General features: G+C 37.7%; 1 protein-coding gene across 3 annotated transcripts in view; it reads left to right on the top strand.

The window, feature by feature from the left end:
- LOC110393183 (ras-related protein Rab-10-like) overlaps positions 1-24,983 on the top strand; it is a 31,806-nt gene extending 6,823 nt beyond the window's left edge. Inside the window, exons 3-6 of one of the 3 annotated variants that reach the window (XM_021385744.1) lie at positions 122-260; positions 9,507-9,596; positions 15,694-15,795; positions 24,154-24,983. In XM_021385744.1, coding sequence (XP_021241419.1) covers positions 122-260; positions 9,507-9,596; positions 15,694-15,795; positions 24,154-24,228 — 406 coding nt within the window. In that variant the 3' untranslated portion in view covers positions 24,229-24,983. Of the gene's footprint in view, positions 1-121; positions 261-9,506; positions 9,597-10,004; positions 13,499-15,693; positions 15,796-24,153 lie in introns of those variants that run through there. The other 2 variants (XM_021385745.1, XM_021385746.1) reach the window with 2 other exon arrangements.

Raw genomic sequence — 27,610 nt, 5'->3', positions numbered from 1 at the left:
GGTTAAAAATTTTGTCAACTCTTGAATATAAAGTGATTTTTCTTGAGAGAAGGGGTTCTACAGTTTATTCATAGATATTACATTTATTTATTTATTGGTGACTTTTTATGATTTCTTTCAGGGATACTGCTGGCCAGGAACGATTCCACACACTCAGTACAAGCTATTTTCGTGGAGCCCAAGGCTTTGTTCTTGTATATGATATCACAAATCTGGACAGTTTTCAAGGTGTAACAAGCTGGATGAAAGACATACATGAGGTAAATAAATCTAACAGTGGTTGATTTTTTAATGAAGGTAATCAATAAATTAATGCAGTTTATGTTTTAAATGACTGCATTAAATTTATTATTCCTTGAGCTGTACGTTCCTAACCACAATGTCTTACTTTTAACTCAGTACGTAGTATGCCAGTAGGATTACTGTTACGTGAAACTGAAATACCGCGTAGCTTATCCAGATCAACCCCTTGCTGATACAGGAGTGTTTTTTGAAATAAACTGAAAATACATCTCTTAATCCGGTTTTGCACATACTGAGTTAAAGTGCTTTTGTCACCAGCGTGACTGTTCACAAGACCTACAAGCCAATCTCCACGAGCTCATCCCAGGATTTTAATTAGCTTCAGTGTCAAAATTAACCAGTGATTTCCCATTCCTAATTCTACTATTTTTGCATAGTTGCTTCATCTCAAAAATCAAATTAAACAAATCAAACGAAAGATCCTATTTCTTCTTGCTGGATATTCCCTTTCAGAGGATGGTTTCAAGGGGAAGGAGCAGACAGAGAGAAAGGACCATCTTTTTTTGGTGGCTTAGCTCAGTTGCTTGTAGCACTGCAGCCAGGGAAGTGTGGTTTCAGGTGACATAGGAAGTGATTCAACAGCACATGGCTGCCAGATTAGGTGTTAGTTCCCACCTACTTTGTCCTGGGTCTGAATATGTTCTTCCCCTCTGCTTCTGGAGCCTGTCAGATCCCTCTGAGCTTCACGGTACCTCTCTAACATGGTGGAAAATTAACAGAAAAATGGTTGGGTAGGTTTCCACTGCATTACTGGGTTTATGAGGTTCACAGAAAGGTCTGACAGATATTAGAGTTGGCATAAGGTAAGGGGGAGGAACAAGAAGGCCAGGAGAATAACGCGTGGGAACAGTGTGAGGAAGGAACTGGGGAGGGAGGAGCTGACAAGCCCTCAGGCATCAGATCCTTGAGCTATTTGTAACCCAGTATGCTGAGCCTGTATTACTCAGTCCCTCTTGATATGGTAGCCATTGGATAGAGACAGGTCCATTTTCTAAGTAATAACATGAAAGTTTGTAGTTACTATGATTGTATATGATTCCAAAAAAGATCATGCTTGTTGTTGATTAAAATCCAAGAAACATGCAGGCAGTTGTTTTTTTTTTTACAATACTTAACAAACTCCTCTGTGACTTGGTAGGAATATGACATGATGGGTGGAAGAGCCCGTTTTAGAAAGCAGGTTCTGAAAAAAAAAACATCAAATGCATCCTTTTCTCTTGTCACCCATTCAGTATACAGATGAATTAACGAACAACACATGGTCATATATCCAATAATATATGCTTAGGATATTAATACTGTTGGTAAGACATTGCATATACATTACTTCAGTATAAAGAACATTACTATGGTAATGTAGTACATCATTATCCTTGACCTTACAGCTATCTTGGAAGTCTTAGTGTCAACAGAGCGTAACTTCAGTAATGTGCTACAAAGGAAACCTGATGATAAAATATTCTTACTGACTTGTCTGAACACACTTCAACCTAAAACATGTGTTTTATCATTTTGTTAAGAAAAGTGTGTGCCCTTCTGTTAGGCAAGCCAACAAGTCATAACTAGAAAAGCAGCTCGTTGGACAGTTTCATGATTAGCTACTACTTAGCACACAGCTTGATAGTGGCTGGAAGCGTAGGCTACCCATGTACATCCACTGAGATTATATATACATATATAGTATTTATGTATATATACATAGGTAGCTCTGAAAGTAATGCCTCCTATTTCTTTCCATGGAAACAACAGAAAAAAAGAGCACAGTAGCACTATTTGATAAAGCAAGTATTCAGCTACTGTAGGGGAACTGTTAGGTCACAACCTGAGCTGATGATTGAGCACCTGGTGAAGGGGGTAGGGGGGGTGGCCGCCCCAGGAAGCACAGGTGCAAACAGTTTACCTGTGCTTCCCATGCGACTGGAAGGGAGTCCACGACCCAGCCCCCTTCCCATGCTCATCTAAGGGCTATGCTCTAGAGCACATCTTATGGACAAAGGCAGCTTTTTTGAAAGAAGTGATCTACAGCCAGAGATCCTTGTCACTAGCTGAGTGAGTCAATTTTTTTTTTCCTATATGCAAATATTGGTATTCCTAACAATACTTTGCTTTGTATTGCAAAGAACTTGTTAGAAGCAGTTTTGCTGCTTCACAGGGTAGACAACTACAAAGTGCTATTTTTTGACATGGTCACCACCACTAGCTCTGCATTTTTGCCGGTGATAAGCAAGAGTCTGCATGCTGTGCTCATCAAAATCTGCCCCAGTGGAGGTGCTCCACGGTTGAAACGCACCACCCACCGCCTCACTGTGCTCACATCCACTGGTTGCTCTCCAGAAATATTCAGCAAGTGTTGATAAATATCAGTGGGTGCAGAGTTTTCCATGAGCAGGGCATCAGTAACAGATTATTGCTTCGTACACGTTTCCGTGTCAGTTGCTGTTTTGTCAGACTGCTCCTCTTCTGCTATCTGCCACGCGGTAACAAAATATAACAAAATATTGGTGGGAAGCTTCAATCTCTACTGCCATATCACCAACATCCACCTTTGAGATCGCAGGCCAATGTGATAAAATAGGAGACGTTACTTTTGGAGCAGCCCACACACATATCATATGAAATACAGGCATTGGAGAGGTCATTCAGTCCTGTCATCTTTTGTTACAAAAACAGATGGTTGAGTCACTGGGCTAGTATGGACAAGCATAAACATGCTGTATCTGGGCCATGTGGCTGGGGTGGAGGGAAGGATGGGACTGGCCCTCATGGCCACAGTGCTGAAGAGGCTAAGCTTAAATCAGCAGAAGTCAGTCAGGAAATCATACCCGCATAACCCTCTTTTTCTGTTCATGATACTTAAAAGCTTTCATGTAAAATACTCGAGCTATTAATATTTAGTTTGTTTAATCTTATTGCCTGAAAGTACTACCTTAGTTTAAAATGTTAAAAACATACAGAAATACTCAATTTGGGCAATTTCTAGGAATGTAAATTGCATGATTGATTGTACCAATCTCAAGGCTAGCAATTAGTGAATGTTGTAATGGAGCTAGATAATAATAAAAAATTTAATTTAGTCCAAGTGTGATATCAATTTCTGAAGTGTCTTGGTGAAAATATATGGGACCATTCATTGCAAAAGAAGTGTTTTTAAGCAATAACTGTTAAAACACAGGGCGTATCATGAAAATTAATTACTTGCTTCAGGATGGCGACATTCCTTGCATTTGCTTTGGTCTGTAAATGCAAGCCAGTAATTCATACCCCAGCAATGACCAGTATTAGAGTGGCTGCTGCTTCAGCACTCTTAAAAATCTGCAAGGGTAAAAAAAAAAAATCAAAAAAAGGAATCCAGGATGGGTTTTATTAAATGCCAGACTGATAAAGTTTACACCTGAGCCGCTCAAACAGGATTGTTTGAAATGAGTCAGTAATTACATTGCACTTTTATTTTTAATTCTATAAATAGAGATTTTAAATGGAAAAAAATTTAAAAATCTCTTCAGTGTGCTAAGCCATTGCTGTTTTCAACTGTTGTAAAAACCAAAGCAATTCAGCATTCCTAGAAAATCCATTGATTTCTTAAAAACTTGCTAGTCAGGGCTATGAGATTGCCGGTAATGCTGCCAAAAGGTAAGGGGGAGGAACTAATTGAAATATGAGGAACATATTTCAATTATTTTAAGAGTGGAATCATCACTTTCCTATTAAAAATGAATTATTGTTTAAGGATATTCAAGACATAAATACATGGTAGCATATCTCTTATTCTAACACTTGTATTCAGCACTAGAAGAAGCTAATGGGATGGTTTATAAAAGCGCTTACTGGAAAAACTGAAAAACTACACTCACAGCTGAGTATCTTAGGACTTCATTGACAAATCCAGTACAGGCATAGTGGATTCATAATGCACTCATTAGGAGCACGATCGCTGTCAGAAAATTACTTTAGAACCTGAAACTGTTAATTATTCATAGATGATGTCTTATTTATTAAGGTGCTCCTCCTCTTTGCTAACATGGTTTTTAGCTATTGAATGCAGCTGTTCTGAAAGGCTGATTCTATTTGGCCATTAAAAATCAAATCCCAGTAACCAGGTACCAAAACCAGTTGCAGAAAGCAGTTCTTTCCAAGATGTGTTGAGGAAGCTTACATACTGGCAAAAAAATGTGATGTGGTAGCGGTCAAATGCATGAAGAGGTTCCCAGAGAGGATCTGGATTTCCACCCCTGAAGATGTTTAGAACTCAATTCCACAAGGCCTTGAGCAACTGTCAGAAATTTGAAGTTGGCCCTGCTTTGGGCACAGAGTTAGACCAGATGACTTCCCGAAGTCCTTGCTAACCTAAATCTCTGCATGATTCACGCATGGTCTCTGGGTCACCGGAAACTAACACAGATGGCAGGCTCTAGTTGTTTGGGTTTTTTTCAAATATACTGGGCCTGTTTTAATTGTGCTGATCTGCCTATGAAGCTGGCATTACAATATCCTAATGATTACCACCATGCTGGAAATTTTCTGCCAGCACTTGCTGCTATAATGTACTGCTTCTGGAATACATTAGCTTTCTTCTTGTGGTTTCTAAAAGAAATGACCCCTTAACCAGGGTATTAAATGTATGGGTGTGGTGGGTTACTGCTTGTTTTGCATCGTGCCCTTTTCTGGTTCTGTGCAACTCAGTGCAGCTGAGAGCTGGGATCTGGGACAGTATTTCTGCATTATGCTTAAATGAAAGCACTACAGCAAGGTGCTTTGCAAATATAAATTAATCTGACTTTAAACTGTTCTGAGTTTTAATTTCTCCGATGGGAAAGCTTGGTGCCAGAAGGATTGAATTGTTCCAATTCATAGGTGGGTTTGTTAGTACTCTTATTAGAACTGAAAATTTCTTGTCCTTGTCACCTTGCTAAATTGGTATGTCTGTAAACCCAGACTGGTTTTGAGGATAAATTGTTCTATGTCTAATTGAGTCAAAGTTTACTAAGATGCAAACAAATCATGCACGGCTGAGCATGAGCCAGCAGCGTGCCCAGGTGGCCAAGAAGGCCAATGGCATCGTGGCTTGTGTCAGAAATAGTGTTGCCAGTAGGAGTAGGGAAGTCACTGTCCGTCTGTACTCAGCACTGGTGGGGCCGCACCTCGAGCATTGTGTTCAGTTTTGGGCCCCTCACTGCAAGAAAGACATTGAGGCCCTGGAGCGTGTTCAGAAGAGGGCAACGAAGCTGGTGAGGGGTCTGGAGCACAGGCCTTATGAGGAGGGGCTGAGGGAGCTGGGATTGTTCAGTCTGGAGAAGAGGAGGCTCAGGGGAGACCTTATCGCTCTCTATAACTACCTGAAGGGAGGTTGTAGTGAGCTGGTGGTCGGCCTCTTCTCTCTTGTAACTAGTGACAGGATGAGGGGGAATGGCCTCAAGTTGCACCAGGGGAGATTTAGGCTGGACATTAGGAAATACTGCTTTTCTGAAAGAGTGGTCAGGTGCTGGAATGGGCTGCCCAGGGAGGTGGTGCAGTCACCAACCCTGGAGGTGTTCAAGAAATTAGACGTTGTGTTGAGGGACATGGTTTAGTGGGGTTATTGGTGGTAGGTGGATGGTTGGACTGGATGATCTTGTAGGTCTTTTCCAACTTTGCTTGATTCTATGATTCTATGAAATTCCATCACTTGTACAATTCCACCCAAGTCCTGGGAACAAGACATTTGTAATTGAGATCTTACTGTGGCACTTGGAAAAGTATATGGAAAGAGATGCATCTGTGAGAATCATAGTATGTATGAATGCTACACCTGATGCTGTCAAGGAGACTGTGGGGTTAGGGTATTCCTAACAAATTATTCGTCATTAGTACAAAGGATGCATTTCTAGTGTCACTGTCTAGTGTGCAGGAGGAAGAAAATTCCTGGCTTTCTGACCTTCCCCAGCTTTGCCTCTATCTTGCAACATGCTAATATGTATTTCTATCTCATCTTGGTTTCTGAAAAATGATATTAATGCTACACTTTTTCCTCAACTACAAACTAAGGATTAGAGTAGTGTATTTATCAGAGCTGGGTTCTCAGGTTCACTGTTTGGACCCCGAAACAAACTTCTGTTCCCATTTCAAACTGTAGTCAATGATTACAAAAATAGTGTGGCCCTGAACAACTGTGCTGTGGAAATGTGGTGGAAGGACAAAGTGGTGTTTCTGCAGGAAAAACTCACTTCACTGGATGAGAGCTTGGTAGAAAGAGGGATCTGGAGCCTATGGTGCTGCTCCCTCACGTGGCCACCCATCACAGCAGCCTGTGAGCGGCAGCCCAGCAGTGAGCACCAGCTTATGCCAAAACCTGATGGATCCAAACTCTACCAGACTGCTCAACAAACTTGGGCAACCTCAAGCTTATAACTTCCATTTTTTGGGAAAAAAAAAAATACAGTGCTGATACTGCCTTGCCTTTTTGGTCATTTTCCAAAAAGATCAGCTAGGTTTTCTCCAAGTTCTGATTCTTTTTATGTGAAACTTCAGTAAAATGTGAACTTTGAAACATTAAAAGCAGAGTAAAAAATCAGGAGAGTGAACCGAAACTGATGTATTTTTGAAAGATACCAAGGCAAAACATTTTTCTTATTTTTATTCCCAGGATTCAAATAAATTTACTTTTTTTTTTTTCTTTTTGTCTTGATTACATTTTATAGTACTTTTCCGTGACATGGGAAAAATGTTTCCTAACTCAGTTAGCTTGGTGAGTGCTGGAGTACCTAATAGCATCTTAACGACTGTAAAATAATCGTCCTCTTTTTAGCTATAGATCTAGCATTTGGAAGGCTTATTTCTGAGCTATAAATAAAAGAAGATGAAAATACACAATCAGCTTTTAGAAGCAGTGTAGAGCCATATTTTTGGCCCATTCAAATCAGTGTATCTCTACAGTTTTTATGCAAACTGAGTACCTGGTCAGATGTCTGCACAGTCAAACTGTGTTAGCCTTTAAGACCTCACCAGCACAGTCAGTTCTTCAGAATGAAGATCATTTTGTGTATACCCTTTGGTTTTCTAAAAGAAAGAAACTGCAATTTAACATCTTAAAAATCCAATTAAAGTGAAAAGTCATTATTAAATTTTATTAATGTATGAATAAATACTTACTGAAAGGCCAGGTGTCTCTAGCCTTTAAATTTTGTTAGTATTTGAAGTAGTGTAGAAAGAACATTCCCACTTCAAAAAATCTTGCTCTTTGTGCAGAAAGAAATTTGCAGTATGAATTTCATGTTTTTGTACAGAAAGGATGCCAGCGTTTCCCTTTGACATTTTACTTCAGAGTAAAGTCAAATGTCACTGGTAAAGCCTTCTTCTACATAGAACAATCTTTCAAATAAAAAGTTGATTGTGTGATGAGATTAAATTGTCTGTTTACTGTACCCTATTTTAAGGACTGATGTGTATATATATGTATATTTATGTAGGAGAACCATTGACCTTAATGAGTAAAGCTCCAATGCATTTTGGTCTATTAATCCAGGTTAGATGGATTCATTATTTTAGGCCTGTACTTTATACTCTTATGATGAGCTTACTTCATTTTAATACTGCATTATCTTGAACATCAGCTGTGGCTATGAAATGAGATTAGCTGACTCTAAAATGAGAGTGGATTAAAAAAATGAAATGGTGTTCCTTAATAATAAATCATGCCTGCTGCTATACTCTTCACATGAAGCAACTTAGTTGTGAAAGAGCAAATAGACTAAAAATAATGATTCTGTCATCCCTTAATGAAGAGATTTTTCCTCTCATTTCTCAGAAGGGAGATACTTGTGTCCATGTGCATCTGCGTGTGCTCTGGGGAACTGACTTGTCTGGGTCCGAGTTTGTCTTCTGGTACAGATTCTGAGAATCAGGGTTTGAGGGCTTGAAGTTGTTCAGTCACAGTACAGGTGGCAGCAGAACAGCCGGCCCTCAGCCTGGCCTGCCTGGATCGCTAGTGGAGGTGACAGGTCATTCCTTATCCAATTTTACTGCATCTGTAATGATAAATTATCAGTGTGTAGTTTTGTTTTTTTCTTGAGAAGGGGCATCTTCTGTCATATTGGATAGGTAGATGTGTTTGTGCATGTCTCTCCCCAGAAAACTTCTGAAGACATGAGCCTGCTTTAATCCTCTCTGGAAGAGAGATAGGGACAGCCTACAGCTTGATTGGTGTTATAAGAATTAAGACTTTATTGGAGATCAGAGATTTCATTAGCAGATTGTAGGGAGATCAGTAGCCTTAGATCAAACCTTCTGAGTCTTCAGAGAAGCTCTGTGAGCATTTACTTTCAAAGTACATCATGGAAACAGATTGCATTTGAGTTACTCGTCTCTAGACTGAGACACTCATCTTTTTCCATTTAGGCATCAAAAGAGGGTTTTAAATACTATGTTTTTAACAGCAAACGTCACTTCGCAATTTCCACTGTTCCATTTCCTTGTCATGATTGCAGTCATCTACAGTTACAATAGCTTATCTTAAAATAACACTGATGTAAAGCATCCAGTGCATTTCACAGTCATCCTGCACATAACTGAATTAGTGGAACGAAGGATGGAGACAAGGTCAAAAAGCTAGCTTTTTCCTCCTTTTGAAATCAGTGAGGTTTTAAACATTTTACTTCATTAAAAAAATATACTGCATTCTTCAAAGTGTCTTAGAATAATCAAACTTTTATGTTAAGATTGAGCACTTTTGCACACAGACAGCATAATTATAGTCAAAGTGAAGTACGGAGAGGTACTCTTTCAGGTGCAGCAAATTCCTTTGTTTTTTTCTTTTCAGTGCTGGATATAGACCTGACTAACATGCTAATCTGTAAAGCCATTACTTCAGGGAGGGCAGTGTCTGTGACTTTGGAGCATTTCCAGTCACTTTGAAGCCTCAAGATCAAGCATTCATCAGAAGATGGAACCCATGCACCATATACTTTACTCCTCCTGAAAGGTGTTCCAGACTATACCTTTTACTTTTAAGTGGCTTTTTCCTGCTCTCTGCAGTCTTACTGTTTTCCTCAGGTTCTCGCTAACTGATGAAATACATTTCTACAGATGGAAAGGTCAGGAGGAAACTTAGCCTTTACTTTCAAGGGAATTGTGTCGACAGTTTATGTGAGTTGAAGGTGAAGGGCTTATGTTGTTTGATATATATAATTTTTTTGTTAACTTGATGTTTATTAATGCTGGTCCTCTTTTAGAAAGCAGGTGATGAAGTGGACATAATACTGCTGGGCAACAAGTGTGATAAGGAGTCAGAACGCGTAGTTCCAAAACATAAAGGAGAAAAGGTACCATTGATCATTGATGCTTTCTTTGGGTTCTCCTGAGTGTGTATGACTACGAGCAGTTCCCATGACAATGAAAAAAGGCTCCTGAATTCAAAAAAATTCTGTTAGGAATTGCTCCAAAAGAACAGTGGTTTTGTTTGTTTATTTTTAACATGTGAACAGAAATGCATTAAATAACTCCTAGCTGCTCTCTTCAGAATACTGATTTTTATTTTGAAAGTTAAAATGATCTTAAATAGTTTCAGGCATTATAATAAAAATTTATTTTTCAAATTATATTTTCAAGTATTTTAAAATCTGCATTTCCAGAGCACTGTTCTAATATGGAATGCTAGCATATAATACACCGCACATTCTGCATCACTTTATATGGCGCTCATCAATTATTTTTATTTTTTTTTGCTACAGCCTAACCATATAGAACTATCATGGCAGCTTGCACACCGTGATCTTAATTATCTATAAGGAATCCTAAATAATACTGGACATCTGGGGGACATCCAGGTCCCCGAGTTTGAACTGTAGGTTACACAGCTGAGACTACAGTATAGTTTAGAGGGAGAACTAGTGTTAAGTGGGGAGTGCTGTTTTAAAAGACAATGGCAAATTACCATCACTGAAAACCTGTGAGGAAATCCATGAGCTATTCAATGGAAGAAGAAATTGTGATACTGATTAAACGTCACAGTATAGAGTATGTCTGTGATGCTCCAAAAGTAATGCCTCCTATTTTATTATATTGGGCCACAATGCCAGAGGTAGAGGTTGAGTCTTCCCACCAATATTCCGTTATATGTTGTTGCCATGTGACAGATGGCAGCAGAGGACCAGTCTGACAGAATGGTGTTTCACATGGGAGTGTGTATGAAGCAAAGGTTGAATTCCTTCACATGGAGAAAATGGCATTCATTGACATTCATCAACAATTGCTGAACGTTTATGGAGACCAAACAGTGGATGTGAGCATAGTGAAGCTGTGGATGATGTGTTTCAGCAGTAGAGACAACAGTATGAAAGACAAGCCACGTTCTGGACAGCCATGCAGATTTTTGAGTGTGGCATGCAGGCTCTTGTTCATCACTGGGAAAAATGCATAGTTGAGTGGTGCCTGTATTGAAAAACAGTGTTTTGTAGCTGAGATTTCTCTATCAAATAATATGATTACGCTCTTTGTATCTGTTGTAGTTTCCATGGAAATAAATAGGAGCCATTACTTTTGGAGCTACCTATGTTGTATATACCTGTAATTTTTGCGATTTGAAATTGTATACATCTGTTATATGAATCTTGGAATGAGACCGTCTAGTATGCAGTCAGATGGTTGAGTCAGACACAGTATACTGTGTTTGAGGAATACCACACTGATCGTTTCTTTCTGATTATATAAATACAGATTAGGAAAATTTTAAAAACAGCATGAAGTGTAATGTATCTGTGTACATGGAAAAAAGGTTGCTGAAAGATACAGGTATACTTTCACTCAAAGAATACATTATCAGAAACCTGAATAGTCGCTGGATACATGTGCACAAGAGGGCAGTATTAGGGTTTTGCATGTGGTATTAACAATAGCATTTTATGCATCCTTAATCATGCAATCCAAGTTTCTCTTAATGTAGTGTCTTTTTTTTTGAGGAACAAGTCTTCACCTCTTCACCAGTGAGTCTGTTTTCTAGATTTCTCCTGTGTTCTGAGACAACTCTTCAGTTACACTGTTTTGTTCTTTAATATGATTTCAAAATGCCAGAGAACCTGACTGAGACAGCTGGAGAAAGATTGAATTAGCAGAGAGTGAGCTAATAATGTCATCTTACTCCAAAGAAGAAAATATCCATATGAAAAGGGAAAAATGGTTTACAGCAAGTTCTGCCACATAATAATTCATACTTATATAATTTGTATTGCCCTGTGAATATAAGCTGTGAGTATTGTTCTGCTCAGAGTCTAGCAAGGAAGATCAAAGGATTCTCTGGGAATCTTACTGTGTGCGTTGGCATTTCCATAGCAATCTGTCATTGAGCAGCCATGGTATATCAGTGTATAAACTAAAACAGAGAAATTATTTTTAAAACAAATTTAAAATTGCATCATTTTGATTACTCATAAATTGATATACTTAATTTTAACACTGTGAAGTATTTTCTTGTATTAATAACTTTATCTCTCTGATTCTACACTAAGAAATCATAGTAGGATTTTACTAGGAAATATTATATTTTGAGATAAGAAAATTAAAATCGAACTTTGCTTTGGAAAAGATAATGGCATTATTTATTATTGTATTGTGTTGTGTTATTATATATTATTTCTTAGTGTAAGATATAATCTTATTTCACTTGGGCTCTCCAGACAGTTCTCAAGGATGATGTAAAATAAAATTTCCTAGTAGTATTATTGCCTTCAGTTTGTACATGTACTTAGGTATTTTACTTACAAGTATACTCAAGATGTTCCCAAAGGCAAACAAAAATAGTAATTCTTTGTGCCTTTCCAGCTTCTTTGAGGTGAACTAAGACAAAGCTGTGCTCATACCTGCAACTGCATTAACACTGATTTTATTATTTTTTTAATCTATTCAAATTTGGAGATAACTTGCTTGCCACAACACTTACCAGTCTGCAAAGTGAATTTGAATAGTACGTATATTAGTACATATATTTCTGGAGTCTCCCTCCTTGCAAATACTCAAAAAGCTGCCTGGACATGATCCTGGGCAACCTGCTTTGGGTGTCCCAGCTTGAACAGGGGTTGGACCAGATGGACACACAGGTTCTTGTCAACTAGTCCATGATTCTGTGATTAATATTCTTTGTCCAACTTCATGCACAGATGGAGAAAATAGGAGCACGTTGATAGATGTAGTTGACAATGTAGTAACATCATGAAGGCTGATGTACTCAACGTTACTTTTTTCTTTTGTGTTGGTCTTTACATGTGGAGCTTCTTGCCAGACCTCTGCATGTTCAGACAGGGCTTGGGGAGGAAGCAGATCAGCCATCAGCAGAAGAACACTGGGTTAGAAACTGCTTAGGAAAGTTGAGCATATCTGTGGGCATGATGAATTTCACCCAACTGTGCTGAAAAAGCTGACCAATAAGTTTGAGGCCTCTCAATCATTTTTGAAAAATCATGATGCTTGTTAACTGAACAAAGGCCAGTATGACATCTGTGTTTAAAATAGGAAAGAAAGGAGGGTTCACAGAACTATGGTCAGTCAGCCTTCCATCCATGGAAGGATCATGTCATGAAATCCTTTTCCATCCATTTAAAGGACAAGAAGATTATCTGGCAGAATCAACAGAGGGTAAATTGTGCTTTGCCACCTGATTGCCTTCTGTAAGACCAGAAAATGAGTGTGTGAATGTGGAAATAATGGTGGTTTGAAATATATTTTGAATTCAGTTTTTTGTCTCTCTCTCACGTGGCATCTGCACTGGAAGCCAGGAAATGTGTGCGGGACAAATGGACCACTAGATGGACTGAAAATTGGCTGGACTACTAGATGCAAAGGGTAGAGATCAAGGCTGTATGTCTAGTTGGTAGCTAGTAAAGAACAGAGTACATCAGGGTCTATGGTGGGACCCAGGTTGTTCATCATCAGTGACCTGATGACAGAATGAGATTTGCATGTGGTATGAAATGTAGGGGTGTGACTGAAACACCAAATGGTACAGCTTTAATTCATTAGACTTTGATAAATTGCAAGCTGGGCCTACAGAAAAGTCATAAAATTCAATGAAGAACAAAGATTTCCAACTGAAATGGAATAAATCCAGTCATCAGTACAAGCAGAAAGTGGCTGTCTGAGATAGACCCCACTCGAAGGATCGATGGGTTACAGTGAACACCTGCTTGAATTTAAGTCAATGGTGTCCTCTCATTGCAAAAAAAAAAAAAAAAAAGTATACTGGACTATTAGAATGATAATGGGTATTACCCTGTCTATGTAGTGCTGGCACAGGGAGTATTGTGTAAGTTTTGGCTGTCCCATTTCATGAATGATGTTTAGGTACTGGAGAGGGTCCAGCAGACAGCTGCAAGTATGACTGGGATCTAGTACGAGTAATCCATGAGACCTGGGTAAGGAGGAGGCTGAAGAATGGTTACTGGTCTGTAGCAACTGAAGTGTAGTTAAAAGAATGACCAGAAAAGATTATTCTCAGTAGCAGCAGACAATAAAGCAAGGGACAGAAGGCACAAATCCTGGCTTGGGAAGTTCTGATTGGAGATGGGGAGAGACAATTTCACAAAAAGGGTGGCCTAGCCATGGAAGAGGATCCCAGAAAAAAGTTGCAGAATCTCCATCCTTGGGGGATTTCAAGACTCAAGTAGGCAAAGATGTAGCTGACCCTACATCTTATGGGCAGTAGTCCCATTTCAAGTGGAGTTATCTCTCCAAGCAATGTATGTAATGTTAAAAAAAAAAAAAAATTATTAACATGGTTTGTGCTTATCAGAGTTTCTACATAGGTCACCTTTAGACATCTCTGACGTGATGCAAGAAGGAAAAAAGGAATATTTAGTAGTAGAACCTGTGTACTTTTTAATCTGTGAAGCAGTCTTCCCCTCTTTATTAGCCCAGTACTTTAATTACCTGTATTTTTCTTTATAAACCCTAATCAATAATTGTTTTGTATTGATATGTACTGGCAGTTAAGTGATCTTAATTTTACGTAACAAGCTGTTGTGGTCCCAAAAACTGTTCATTGCAGTCAGTTTGAGTTTAGAAGCAGTCTGTCTTAAGAAACATACCAGATACCTTCTTCATTTTCAAAATTATATTTCATTATAGTATTTTGGAAAATAAGCCATTTTGCTTGCTTTTTTCCTACCTTAATATCAACCTTACAATGTTTTAATTAAAATATTACACTCAAATTCTTGTACTTTCATGTCTTGTTTTTGAATTCTTGTAAAGTGCCAGTTTTTTTTTTTTAGGTTGTTTCTAAAGCTCATTGAAAACAATCGTAACTGCCAATCATATAATGGGTTAGGCTGGAAGAGAACTTAAAGACCATCCAGTTCCAACCCCTTGCCATGAGCAGCGTTGCCATCCACCAGACCAGGCTGCCCAGGGCCCCATCCAACCTGGCCTTAAATACATCCAGAGATGGAGCATCCACAGCTTCTCTGGGCAAACAACATTAGACTTTCTATCCTAATGAAGAGTCTTCGAAACAAATTAAGTGGTGACTTAATTTGTGCTCATACATTATGAGCAGTAGGAGTGTTTTCTTTGATTGGGATTGCTTTCTCCAATGCGTACCAAGAGGGGATTTATTGCAAAGGGAATAAATAGACCCTCTCATTATGGCTTTTCTGGCAGATATTCTTCCCACCTTAGTCTTCTCCCTTGGGAGGCAACAGTCAACTGTTTTTCCCCACAAATTTAACTGTATAAATTAAAATAAGTTCAGAATCTTAAAAAGCAGGGGATTTTGTAGTGTTATTTTTCTTCATGCCTGTATATTATCCAACCAACTGTAAGAGAGGTACACTGGAATTGAGCAAAACCAAACAAATTAAATAAAATTAGCCAATATAATGTCTATGCTGCCAATTTCCTCTAAGCATTTTCATTATTCACCTATTACCATAATATGTTTTCACATACACGTCTGTTCTTTGCATGTTTGTTACCTCTGTTCTTTTCTCTCTTCTTGGTGAAAAGTTGCATTTTTTTTTTTTACTCCATCATGCCTGCTTTTCTATGTTTTTTGTCAAATTTTTACCTGTCCTTTTCTGCAAGCATTCTGCTAATTTCCTGTAAATAATTGCCTAGGAGACGATTTATTTTCTAAACAAGTCAAAACATTGAGAAGAGATCCACTAGGGTGTATTCTTATTCACAAGTAAAGGTAGGTCAAAAACTTGTTTTGAAATTGCAGAAATTTAAAAAGAATTATTTAAGACATATCTGAAATTTATACACTGAAGATAAACATAGAGTACTTTACTAAACGGACATTTCTTAGTCAATGTTTATATAACATGTTGAGAACCGTCAGAAGCACCTACATATCTATTGCTATTAGTATTAATGATTTTTTTTCCTAAAGACTGTTCATCCCATTGCCAACTTTTTTTTTTTTTTCAGCTTGCTTGGGAACATGGGATACCCTTTTTTGAAACCAGTGCCAAAGATAACGTGAACATTGAGGATGCCTTTTCAGTCTTGACTAAGGAAATACTGGAAAAGGTAGGCTGAGAAGAAATTAAAAGGAAGATTTCGGGAGCAGAAATACAGAATAGCTTTAGCAAAGCACAGCTCATGCTGGTTTTGCATTATGCAGCTATATTTGAGGATCCTGTAGCTGTAGACATATGAGGAGAGACATAGGGAAAAAGAACTGTGGGAGGGCATAGGAAGGGAAGAACAGGTACAGTATTGTTCAAGGAGAAGGTAAAAACTCAGGAAAGCTGCATTTGTGGCTTTCCTTCCCACCTTTTTCTTCAAGGGAAGGGTTAATACAGAGCAGTTATAGGATAGTTCCATTTCAGAGCCAGGAAAATTCCTTTTTTTCTTTTAAGTTTCCGCAGCATATGCACACTGTTATGAAGCAGCATGTTCATGGCAGGAGTGGACTTTTTACGTTCAGCAATTAAATGTTTTGTCCAGAAATCATAGCTGTTTGTTTGGCTGATTTACGCTAGTGCTTTTGAAGTTATTAGAACCTGAAGAGCTGAGTTAATTAGTGGTAGAATCAATATTGTAGCTGTCGGAATCAGCATCTTTAGCCACCTAGCTTGTGTTGATTAAAAAGGTCCTTGCTATTCAGGGTTTCCATACAAAAATCTTTTATGGGACTGAATTATTGTTAATTAGCTATGAAAATGTTTTGCTTCACAATTTATTTTTAGACAGTAGAATATTATTTTAGACATTAATGGATGTTCTTCATGCAATGCATTATCATTGCCATTCATCACCAATATCAGTTATACAAAACTAGCCTTCCATTCCGAATACTCGTGAAGTCGTAATAAAGATAAATGAGCAAAATTACTGACAAAGTCACAAGTTGCAGTGCTTTCGTTAAATAGCCAAAGGGGATGGTCAAGATAGTACCTGACGGTTGGACTGCTTCTAAATCAGGGTCCTGTCCTATCATACAACAACACAAGCTTTAGTTTGTAGGGTTATTTTGTTTTGTTTTTAATACATATGATTTGAGTTCCCTTAGCATGAAAATAAACTTGGCAACTTAACTGCCAAATATCATTTCGATGAGGAGAACAATGACGAGTCCTTGAATAGTTGGGAAAAAGTCAAAAATAAAATAACTCTGATTTTCTTGTAAATGAAAAAGACGTTTTCTACTGTAAATAAATAATATATTTGTAGTATGAAGCATGAAAACTACAATCCAAAAGTTATGATCATAATGCTGTGATGACAAATATCTGTGAAGCTATAATCTCTGCACATTGCATTTGGTAAGATCTGGGAGAATTCTCTGCAGCATTCAGAAATGATGTTTGGGTATTTCTCACTCCAAGATCACCTGCGTTCATTTTACTTTAAGTGGAGCTTTAGTATTCCTACTAATCTTCATGAAAATCCATGGGGTTTTAGTGTGGCCATGCAAATAAATTTAGACCATTATATTCCAGCATGGAGTATAATTATTAGAACTGCTTGAGAATGCAGTTGTACAGTCTACATGCATGTATTTGTGTTTGGAAAATATGTCCTTGGGAATTTGTAACTTTGTAGCAATATTTCACTCTATCTAGGAATATTTGGGATCCATATTGGGGCCTCATTTATGATTACTTTGGTGTGTAATTTGCAATTGTTATTGAAAGACATTTGTTGATAATATAAACAAGAACCCCTTTAGCCCAGCTGGTTCTGCCACTGGCCTAAGAAGAAAGAGTTCAGAGGAAAAAAAAGAAAAATCCGTTGTACAGTTTCATCTTGGTTATCAGGTTCAACAAAATAATTCGCTTGTTCACAAAACTGTGAAATCTGAATGTACTACGTAAATTTTAACTTCCTGAAACTGGTGAAATTTTGGAAAAGAAAAAGTTGTAGGAAGTGTGACTGCTAACTGTGAAAAAATGACACGATAGATGCCAGTCTAGATCACTTCAGTCATACATCCATTCTGCAGTAGTAAAATGCGTTCATACAGCATTGCGCAGCGCTTTGGCACAAGACAGGTATGTCTGAGGTAGACATTGGGCATTTTTTTATTAACTACTTTTAATAGCAAACACATATAGATTGCGAAGATCAGCATCTGGAGTTATATAGGTCATACTGAAGTAATGAGCTTCTCGATTTTTTTGAGATTTAGAACAAGTTGTGGTTCAAATGAGTATTCCCAATTGGACGTAAAAGGTAGATTTGTGTTATCATCATTTTGTGCTGCCTTTTTCTATTTGTAGAATAGATTTAAATCAGTAGAACGTGCTACTTTTGTAAGACTCTGCTATCTCTACTTTTGTGGCTTTACTTTTATTGAGCTTAAGAGAGGGAGATTACTTCCGTATCCCTGTGATTCAGATAACTGAAGCGCTATTTAATTTTTCAGATATTTATAGTCTGTGAAAACCATTCTCTGATGAGCTTCAATGCCACAGCTCTAAATTGCACAGATAGTCTCATTAAAACAATCAGATGTTATTTGAGAACTTACATTGGTAACAGCTGTGGAGTTATGCCATATTTTGAGAATAGTTAACTCTCAGTTTTCAGTCATAACAGTTAATAATAACTGATTTGATTATATTGGAAGGTCTGTAGTGGAAATGAATGTTAATGGCACTTAAAGCTTTTCCCAGAGGTTTGCTTAGACCTGTTGACAAATACGTTTTTTTTAATTCACAAGTCTTACAAGTCTAAGATATGCCTAAATGTGCTTATTAGTTGATAACAGCTGTTCCTTAGCAGTGTTTCAGGTTGCCAGTGAACTATTTGTACTTGTGATTCAGTCCTTCAAAAACAACCAAACCCCAAAAATTACCACCAAGAATGCAGTTACTGTTTACACTTCTGTGTTGTTTGGATTCATGGCTGACAAGCAGAACTCTTCTCAACAAGCTTTTAAAAAAATCTTGCAATTTCTCTCTTTGTGGGTGCAGTGGTTGGTGTTTTTCTAAAGTAGAGGCAGAAGGATGGAAACTATATATCAAAAAAAGAAAAAAAAAAAAAAAACTAAAGTTCTTGCTGTCTTCTGAAGACTGCTATGAAACTAACCAAAACTTATGTTCTGTCTACCTCCCAAAAGAGACTGACAGCTATTATTTTAATATTATATTAAATACATATCTTCTGAGCAGAGTACAGTCAAAAATCCATTTAAGAACTTTGCTTGTACTGTTTAGGTTAACATTTAGAGTTTAACAGTTGGATGTAATTTGAGATGAGTGTTTGAAAGTAGCAGGCCCCAGTTCTGTCTTTCCTTGATCTCTTTAACTTCCAAGACAACAAGATTTTTGAGATAACACAGTAGTGTCCCATTCCTTTGCTCCTACAGTACTTCAGGAACTTGCTAGCTAATCTTATACAAAGTTGACAGGTCAAACTAAAAGATAATTAAGCTCCTGCGGACTTCCTTGTAAATAGGATGCGTGGTGAAGGAGAGGTAGAATACTCTGCAGATAGAAAGTCTCCAGTGTTAGTTCATACAGTATTAGACAGAAGTAACTAAACAGAGACTAAAAAATGCTTCAACCAGCAACTCTAGCTGGAGCTTGCAGCATAGATACCAAATCTAATTCACTGCAAGACACAAATCCATAGGAAATCAGAATTCATTATTGCCAAGGTCCCGGGAATTGTAGTTTGTCCAAAAGATCCCTATCTTAAGCAGTGCACATTCAGTATTTATTGATCCTTAGTCATGCATGAAGCCTCTGGCTTTATTTGTCCTTTATTTATCTTGTACTGACCACAGAATATTAATTCTTCGTGAGGCTTTTCATGATGCTCTTAATGCTGTATTTTAGATCTATTTTAGATTTTTATCTTCATAACCTTCTTAGTAACACTAAGTAGTATGTTCAGCATTGCACACGTGGGAACTGTGGAACAGACATTAAAGCAAAAAGGATAAATGGTACCAACTCACATAGCGTTGCAACAGTGTAGGGCCTAATTTTACTATACAATCTTGTTTAATTCAGAAAAATCTGTTCTGAACACTGAATAAGCCAGACGTTCTTCTGGAAACAGTAACATATAATTAGGCCATGTAAATCAAAACTTAATCATAATGTTTGAGTATGCAGGATGAGATTCATCTTAGTGTGCAACCTTAGCTAGCAAAAATGACTAGGCTGCTGTAGTTGTTTGGAATCATCTACAGTCAGTGGAAAGAGAAGTCTTCTTAGGATGTAACTCTGTTCTGGAGGTGCCTTTCTCTCTCCATTGATGATAGAGGACTGTGTATCTCAGCCTTTCTGGTTTTATATTATTAAAGTTAAATAAGTTCAAGGAGATCAGAGTAAAGTTACACAGTTGGCTTACTTCTGACATTGACTGGCTCTGAGAGATCTTGACTTTGCAGCCTGATTGCTTTCTTAAATAGAGCTTCTGAGGTGAAATTATATTAATCCTGACTCAGATGATCAGTAGGGTTGAAGTTTTTTAAAGCATAGTTTTTTCTTAAGTTTGTGGAGCAACTGTAGTAAAACGTTGTCATAGTCTACATGTTGTTAACAGGAGAGGGAGATAGAGACCCACACTTTGTCAGTGGGTTAGACGTGCCTTAGACGTCGTGGAATAGCAGGTTTTGGGAACAAAGGCTTCCATTCCCATCTCTTGAAGAAGGTGTTCTGCAAGCAATTGTTGTCCTCTCTTTGTCCTCTCCTACTCCTATCTCTACCCCAGAAGTGATCACCTTCCCTGCTAACACATCTGATACTGCTTGTGTCCTGTTTGGAAAGGACTGTCTTGTATTTTGAACAAGTAACTTCAACCACAGAATTACACAATACAGAGAAAGTAGGACTCAAGGAAATGATAGGACTGATCTTAATAATTGAGCTCTTGTCTTCTGGCTGTGTGGGTGCAGAAGTCCCATGATATTCATTGCATGAGGTCCTCTGGCATGCTTTGCTAATCTTTGTCAACCATCACCATTAAATATAAACAGCAAGACTGCAGTCATTAACTACAATAATTTTGTATTTGGGAAGAATAAATTCCCCAGAATTTAAATAAGTTATAAATAATAGTAGCTTCAGTTACAGTCTGTTTTGCTCATTTCTCTAAAACCAATAATTTTCCAGCAGGCACTCTGAGTTTGCCCCCACACTGGCTGGGGGCATTGAAATGTATAGAGAAAAATTCTACAAAACCCGTGGTGAACTGTGTCTCCAAAATAACTAAAACAGTATAAAAATACTGAGAACTGGTGCCAGAGTAGGTGAATCCAACTTGGCTTAACACTGCTAATCTGAACAGATTTCCAGCAAGGACCAGGCAGCTGATCTTAAGTAAGCTGTATGAATTTATTATATTAGAAAGCCTTCAAAGAACTTCCCTTATTTTCTGATGCTATTTCTCTTTGTATACAAACTTACCTTTATTTACCTGATTAAAAAATAATAATTAGAGGGATTCCAGTCAACTTATCACAGTTCATTTATCTACAAGTTAGGTATCCATTGTAAGACAGTGACACAACCTCTGCTTAGAGCTGGTGAGGAGACCAGATGGCTGTGGGGACCAGTTCATCCTGTCTGATTTTCTCCACTGATTCTGCAGGGAGCTTAGAATGCTTAAACAGATGTCTGTCTGTTTGGTGAGACACGTCTGCTGTGCTATTTAGCAGGAAAAACTAGTATTTCAGCAGTAGATTTCAATGTCTTACTAGAATCATTATGGGGTAGAACAGCAACTATTTCTTTGGTGGTATTTTCAAGATTCCGCTTCAGCATCATGGACAAAGTGAAAACTTGAGCTTCTCCATACCACTTCGGTTCCTTTCACCTTTCTGCTGCTTTCTGTTGTTTGCTGGCTGCCTTGTAGGGAAGAGTTTCATTAGGCTGAGCTGAAATGTGAGCTAGAAGGGAGCCCTGAGTGTGGAATGTTGCCGGCCTTGTTCTCTGAGATGGGCGAAATTTGCATACCTCCCCTCCTTAATTTCATGTGAGGAGGGTGCTGCAGCTCTCCCAGGGCTTCGCTGGATCTCAGCACTATGTGGGGCTGCTCTCATTGCTTCAGCTCTTCGTGCAGGACTTGTAGCATCTCTTCAGGTTACAATTACGCCCTTCTTAAATGTGTGTAAAGCTCATTTGCTTAAATGAATCCCAAGCCCTTATCTGCTTGATGAAGATCCTGTATGAAAGACTTACCAAACTGAAGTGATACTTTAAGTTTTCAACATTTACATGTCTTTTAAAACAAACGATTGCCTCTTCTTTACTTGTGAAGAGGTAGTTCTTGTCTTTCTGTCCTGGGTAATTTGTTGCTAAGTACTATCACGTAATGATTTTACAGACAATAGGAACAACTTTGTTGTCAAGTAGTTTTTTGCCGTTATTAATCACCTATAGTGCTAAGGATCCTTGCTGTACCTACACATGAACGGTTTACTGGCTGCCTAAAAGTGGGATTCAGCAGTAAAATATTTTCAAATAAACATTCTAAGCATTTAAGGAACACACTAATTATTGTCCTTTAACTGAAAGCATGAAACGAAAACATTCAATGCCGGGGGGATGGGGCTTTGAGCAACCTGGTCTAGAGGGAGGAGTCCCTGCCTACAGCAGGGGTGTTGGAACTAGAAGATCTTAAAGGTCCCTTCCAAACCATTCTATGAAATTAGATATAACACTTTAAAATTACCTCTTTCCTCTAAAGTTAAATACATCGTGAATTCTGAAATTGTTCAAACAGGTATTTTTCTGTAACACTCTTAATATTTGAACTGATTTTTTTTTCTTCTTAAGAAAAAGCAGGTGTGAAATGAAACCTCCTCATCTTATGTCCGCAGTAATCAACGCTCAGTATTGCTTCTTGGTCTCATCAAAAGTGCATTTTAAATTTCTTTTTGAACCATTATCTTCCAGATTTTTTTTCTTAATATCTTATCTCTGAATCAGAGTGGTGTCATGTTTTTGAGGTGACAAGTGTATGGTTGGTTAGATTCTTCTGGAAAGGATTTCATACTTAATATTTACAATCACCACTCAAAGACTATAAAATACTGTCTCCATCTAGCACAAGTCCTAATGGCCACTACTTGTATTCAAGCATCCTACAAAGCAGCAAAAAAAAATGATTTCATGCATCTTCTCCAAATTTTAGGTCATGTTAAGTGTTGGCAGCTGAAGGGGAGTAAGACTTACTTTAACATTAGGAAACATTCATTTTCCCCACATTTAGATTCATCTGAGATATTTTAGGTGAACCTTTCTGGATATAGTCAGACAATTCTGTGGCACTGTATGTGTAATTTCTGGATTCTAAATAATGACTAGCATTGGACTACATTATGCCACTTTTTTTCTTCTCCCTTTTTCCCTGTGCTTTAAATATCATGGATTCCAGCTCAGACAGCTGTCCTTTCTGGAAGCTTCTCTTTATTGTGCGAAGTGGTTGTTTATGGCTGTTGGGTTTGGGTTGAGAGAGGAATGTGGTGATTCCAGTGGTTGTGCTCACTTCTCTGTATATCACTGCATACTTGGTTAACCTGCCAAGAGGCATACACAAGAATGGCAAGTAGAATTCGGACTTCTTTTTTTTTTCAAGGCCAGTGACAATGATCTCTATATCATTGTGTTTGACTTCAGGTTTCAGTATTCATATTTTTAGAGTCCAAAGTTGCAACATTTACTAGGACTGTATTGCACAACTGGTTTTGATTGTTTCTCTGGTCAGCACTAATTATCTAGTTGAGTTTATTGCCGAAAGGAAGAGTTCCGGTTTTGCTGATTTTGTTTTTTAAATCTGCTTTTGCAGTCTGCAAATAAATGTTTTACCAGGGTGGAGAGCTGTTTTGATAGTTCTATCGTGATAAAGACTGAGTTGATTCCATTTGGGGCTATTCCTGTTTTTTACGATAAAGAAAATACAGCAACTGTAGTGAATTTCACAAAATGCAATATCCTTTTTATCAAATAATGGTTTGTGCCTTTTTCTAATGGGTGCTCTTGACCTATATTTCTCTATTCATTTCAACTGGATTTTTGCATCTCATGCCTAATACTTCAAAGATTAAGGTAATTAATAGCAAATCTGTGAAAATTAGTGCAGTCAACAGAAGAACCGGTATATCTTGAACAGTTCGTGTAAGTAAAGATTTACATGATGGTTTGTAGTGTCTCCTCAGAAGACATTACATTCTCTGTCACCTTCAGAGTTAGAAGAGATGTTTGAAGCACCTGTAGAATGTAAATACACCAAGCTGTAACTTGCAGGAGCATCAGTCTCCCTCTAATTTATTAGAAAACTCTAATCTCATATTTAAACATGTAAAGGGAAAACATATCTAGTGGCCTCGACGGGTCTTTTATATATTAAAATATGTGAAAATTCGAGTTTTTCAACTACTGTGTTCCAGTTATCTTAATTAAATGTTTGCTTTTATTTGTTTTACAGAAGTCCTGGGTATTATATGACTTAGATGTTGTGGATCTAAATGAAAGTAAGAAGAGAACCTGCTGTGCATTCTGAAATATTGCTTATTATTTCATTTCCTCTTCAGAAAATATTAACTACTACAAGGGAACATAAAAGATTTTAAAAGGGAGTCTGTAATCCCAAAGCACAGAATTTAGGCATCCTTTTTATTACAGAAACCTTGCTGCCAAATATTTTGACATGTTTATATTATATTTTTTTATTTTTAATGTGAAGTTAAAGCAGTTATCTGACTTTTGAATCATTTGCATACAAATGGTTGCACAAGTGAAATCTAAGTGTACTAATTTTCTCTTATTAAAAACATTTACCTTAACATTTTTTGTGCTATTTGTATCAGATTTTTAATGTAATGAACATTGACATCACACAGGCAACCTTTCGATAGGTGAAATCATTTATACCGTCCACAAGATAGCATACGTTTAATCAGCTGATACTCAGTGTAGTCCTGTAAGATGGTTTTCTGCAGATTTTTGGTTTTGTTTCTTTAATATCCATTTCAGAAACGTATGTCTTACTGGAAAACTTTTGAACAGGGAGGTTGCAGAGATGATAGCTGAGGTAAAAGAATATCCCATATACAGTATCTGTATATGGGTTGCTGAACCTTCCTCTAAGGAAAAGCAGAAAGCACAAAACAATTGAATGCATCCAGTAATAATTATCGTGCTAATATAGCCTTATCATTCCATAGAAACATTCACATGGGTTTTAGCAGCATACCTGCATTTCTAAGAGTTCCTTTTGTCATAAATGATTACTGTATTAAAAGTGTACGCAGTGTTTGTTTGATGTGAGGAATTTATGTTATTTTCTTAGAGTATAAATACATCAGGGATCTGACTCTGTTCATTTGGATCGGTTTTATATTGATATATAATAGCTTTAATTTCAGAGGAGGATATCACATTTTAGTATAATTTGAATGAGGGCAGAATAAAGATGCCATTTTCTTTTTCTTCAGTTAAAAGAAAACAGGACACAGAAAGCAAAAGCAAGCTGGGAAATCTGAAGAATTTTTATGGTTATATTGTTCTTTTTTATTTTGTCTGGGTTCTTTGTTATTAAAGTTAATAATTCTACCACCCTTTGCAGAAGAATAATAGTACTAATAGTTCTGTGCAGGACTGTGTGGTGAGCTATCCTAGTACATCCAGAATAATGAACTCCATTGGCTTAGTGTTCTGGAATGCCACTATCTGAAGTGGGCCTGCTTCCTTTTTGAGGGCTTTCTTCAGGTTGTTTTTTCAATCAAATTTGGTATTGAGACAGTGACCTCAGCTCTCAGGTACTTTCTGAAGGATATGGGACCCAGTACATCCGAGCGTTCTGTCAGCTTACTGTGCCACCAGCTATTCAGTGCACTTGCAGAAGGGGAGTGAAAGACAAGGTTTATATATTTACATCTGATCACTAGACTACTACTTCTAGCCAGTAATTTAAACTAGCATTTAGAGCACAGTCTTAAAGAACAAAGGATAATCCCTGCCTTAATTATAGCCATAGCAGATGAAGAAAATAGTGCTGGAAGGGATTTTGAAAGGCTGTCTAGTTCCTCCTCTTATCTCATTCTCAGATCAGCTGTCCCTGCTGTATTCCAGGAAGATGTTTAAAGACCTGCGGTGAAGGAGGGGATTTCACTGTCTCTCTGAGTAGTGTACAATCCTTACTGAACTGGTTTTGCAGGCAGGAAGTTTCCTAATACCTTGCCTAACTGCTGCACATGGAAAGCAGGTTCTCTCTTTCCTCTTTATGTGTGTTCATACCTTTCTATGTCCTCCCTTTTTTAGAACTCTTTTTGCCATTTTCAGTGCACAACTCCTTATTTTTGAGTTGCTTCTCAGCTATCTTGATGTGTAGAACTGAGAAGTTAGCAGACTACTCCAGTTTAAATAGCAACAGCTGGTGAGGTTAAACTGACTTTTTTCATTATCTTATCCACGATCTCCCTACTTATGCATTCCAGTATCAGCATAATGGAAGATAGCCTAACGTAGCTAACTGTTCAGTGTGTGTGATCTTTAATCTCTCCTCTGAAGAGCTGCTTTTCTATCCTGGCACTTACTTGTGCAGTGGATTGTTCCTCTGTATGTGTAGAACTCTCTGTTTCCCCTTATTTAGTGGCATTTCAGCTTTTCCAATTTGCTAGCATCCTTCTGAATTGTCATGCTGCACTCCAGCATAGCTGGAGCCTCTTCCTGTAGATACAGCCTTTGCATGTGAATAAGTGTATTCTGTTTAGTCATCCAAGATGTTGGTGGAAATACCAAATAGCTCTGGATTCAAGACAGGTCTCAGTGAAGTTCCATTCAATACATCCTTTCAACTTGGGAGTACCAATTATTTCAATACAATTATGCACTCGTGCTGTATACTTCTCTAGACCTTCTATTTTCCTTTCAGTTAAGAGCAACTTATGTGTAACCCTATGACCCTCTCTTTTTCCATCCTATTCACAAAGCCTGTTACCATCTGGTAGAAGTGATCTAGATTGAGCTGGTGGTGGTTGTTACTGACAAACCCATGCTGTTACTTCTCATATATTTACTTTCAATATGCTTAAAAATGGTTGGATTGCCTGTTCAAATCAGGGTTTTTCTTAGAGTAGAAATAAAGATAATCAGTTTGTAGAGCTTTTTCCTTTCCACATTCTTCCTTTTCCAGTTTTGTGGAATCTCACTCATTCTCTGTTTATTCTTGGAGTTAGTTGCAGCTCTAATACTGCTTGTACCCTCCGGGTATTTCATCATATCCAGTCTATCAGAAATCTTTTACTTATCTAAGTATTTTCCAGGATATTTCTTCATTCTTCTAGCTTAAACTGTTAGTCCTTTGTCAGTGGTGCTAGTAGTGAAATCACATCTGCCTTTAACTGAAGACAAGGGATTAAAATATTAGGGTGTCTCAGTGTCACCAGTGACTGTGTGATAATTAAATAGATTTCTCCCTCTGTAGAATAATGGATCAGTTATTTCCTTGGTCTTCTCACTGTACTTTTTTCCATCTTCCTTGCTATCTTTCAATTGAAGTTGTTTAACATGTTTATTCATAATTCAGTAATTTGACCTACTTTCTGCTTTCTTTCATGTCACTGAAAAATCTCATGATTCGGCCAACTTAGTTCACTTTCTCTCCAACCCCTGTTCTGATGAAATTCTGCAGTTTTGCCTTCAGGAGTGGATTTCTGCTGAACTTTAAGCTGTCCTGAACTCACACAAGTTTTGCTACTGGTTCTCAGAGTTTGTGTCTCCATTCAGTTCCTCTTCCTAACAATAAATATAAATCAATAGAAGAGGGTCAGGTTGAGCTGCAGGAGTTTTGTTGTTTCTCTGTGTAATAGGAATTCCTTCGATGTATTATTTAGTCTCACTGGGTTTTCGGTTACGTTGGCTTAGGTACTATCCAGTCACTG

This window comes from Numida meleagris, chromosome 2, assembly GCF_002078875.1.
Source record: "Numida meleagris isolate 19003 breed g44 Domestic line chromosome 2, NumMel1.0, whole genome shotgun sequence".
NCBI classification, from domain to species: domain Eukaryota; kingdom Metazoa; phylum Chordata; class Aves; order Galliformes; family Numididae; genus Numida; species Numida meleagris.
Note: the sequence above shows the minus strand (reverse complement) of the source record. Positions and strands in the feature narration are given on the sequence as shown.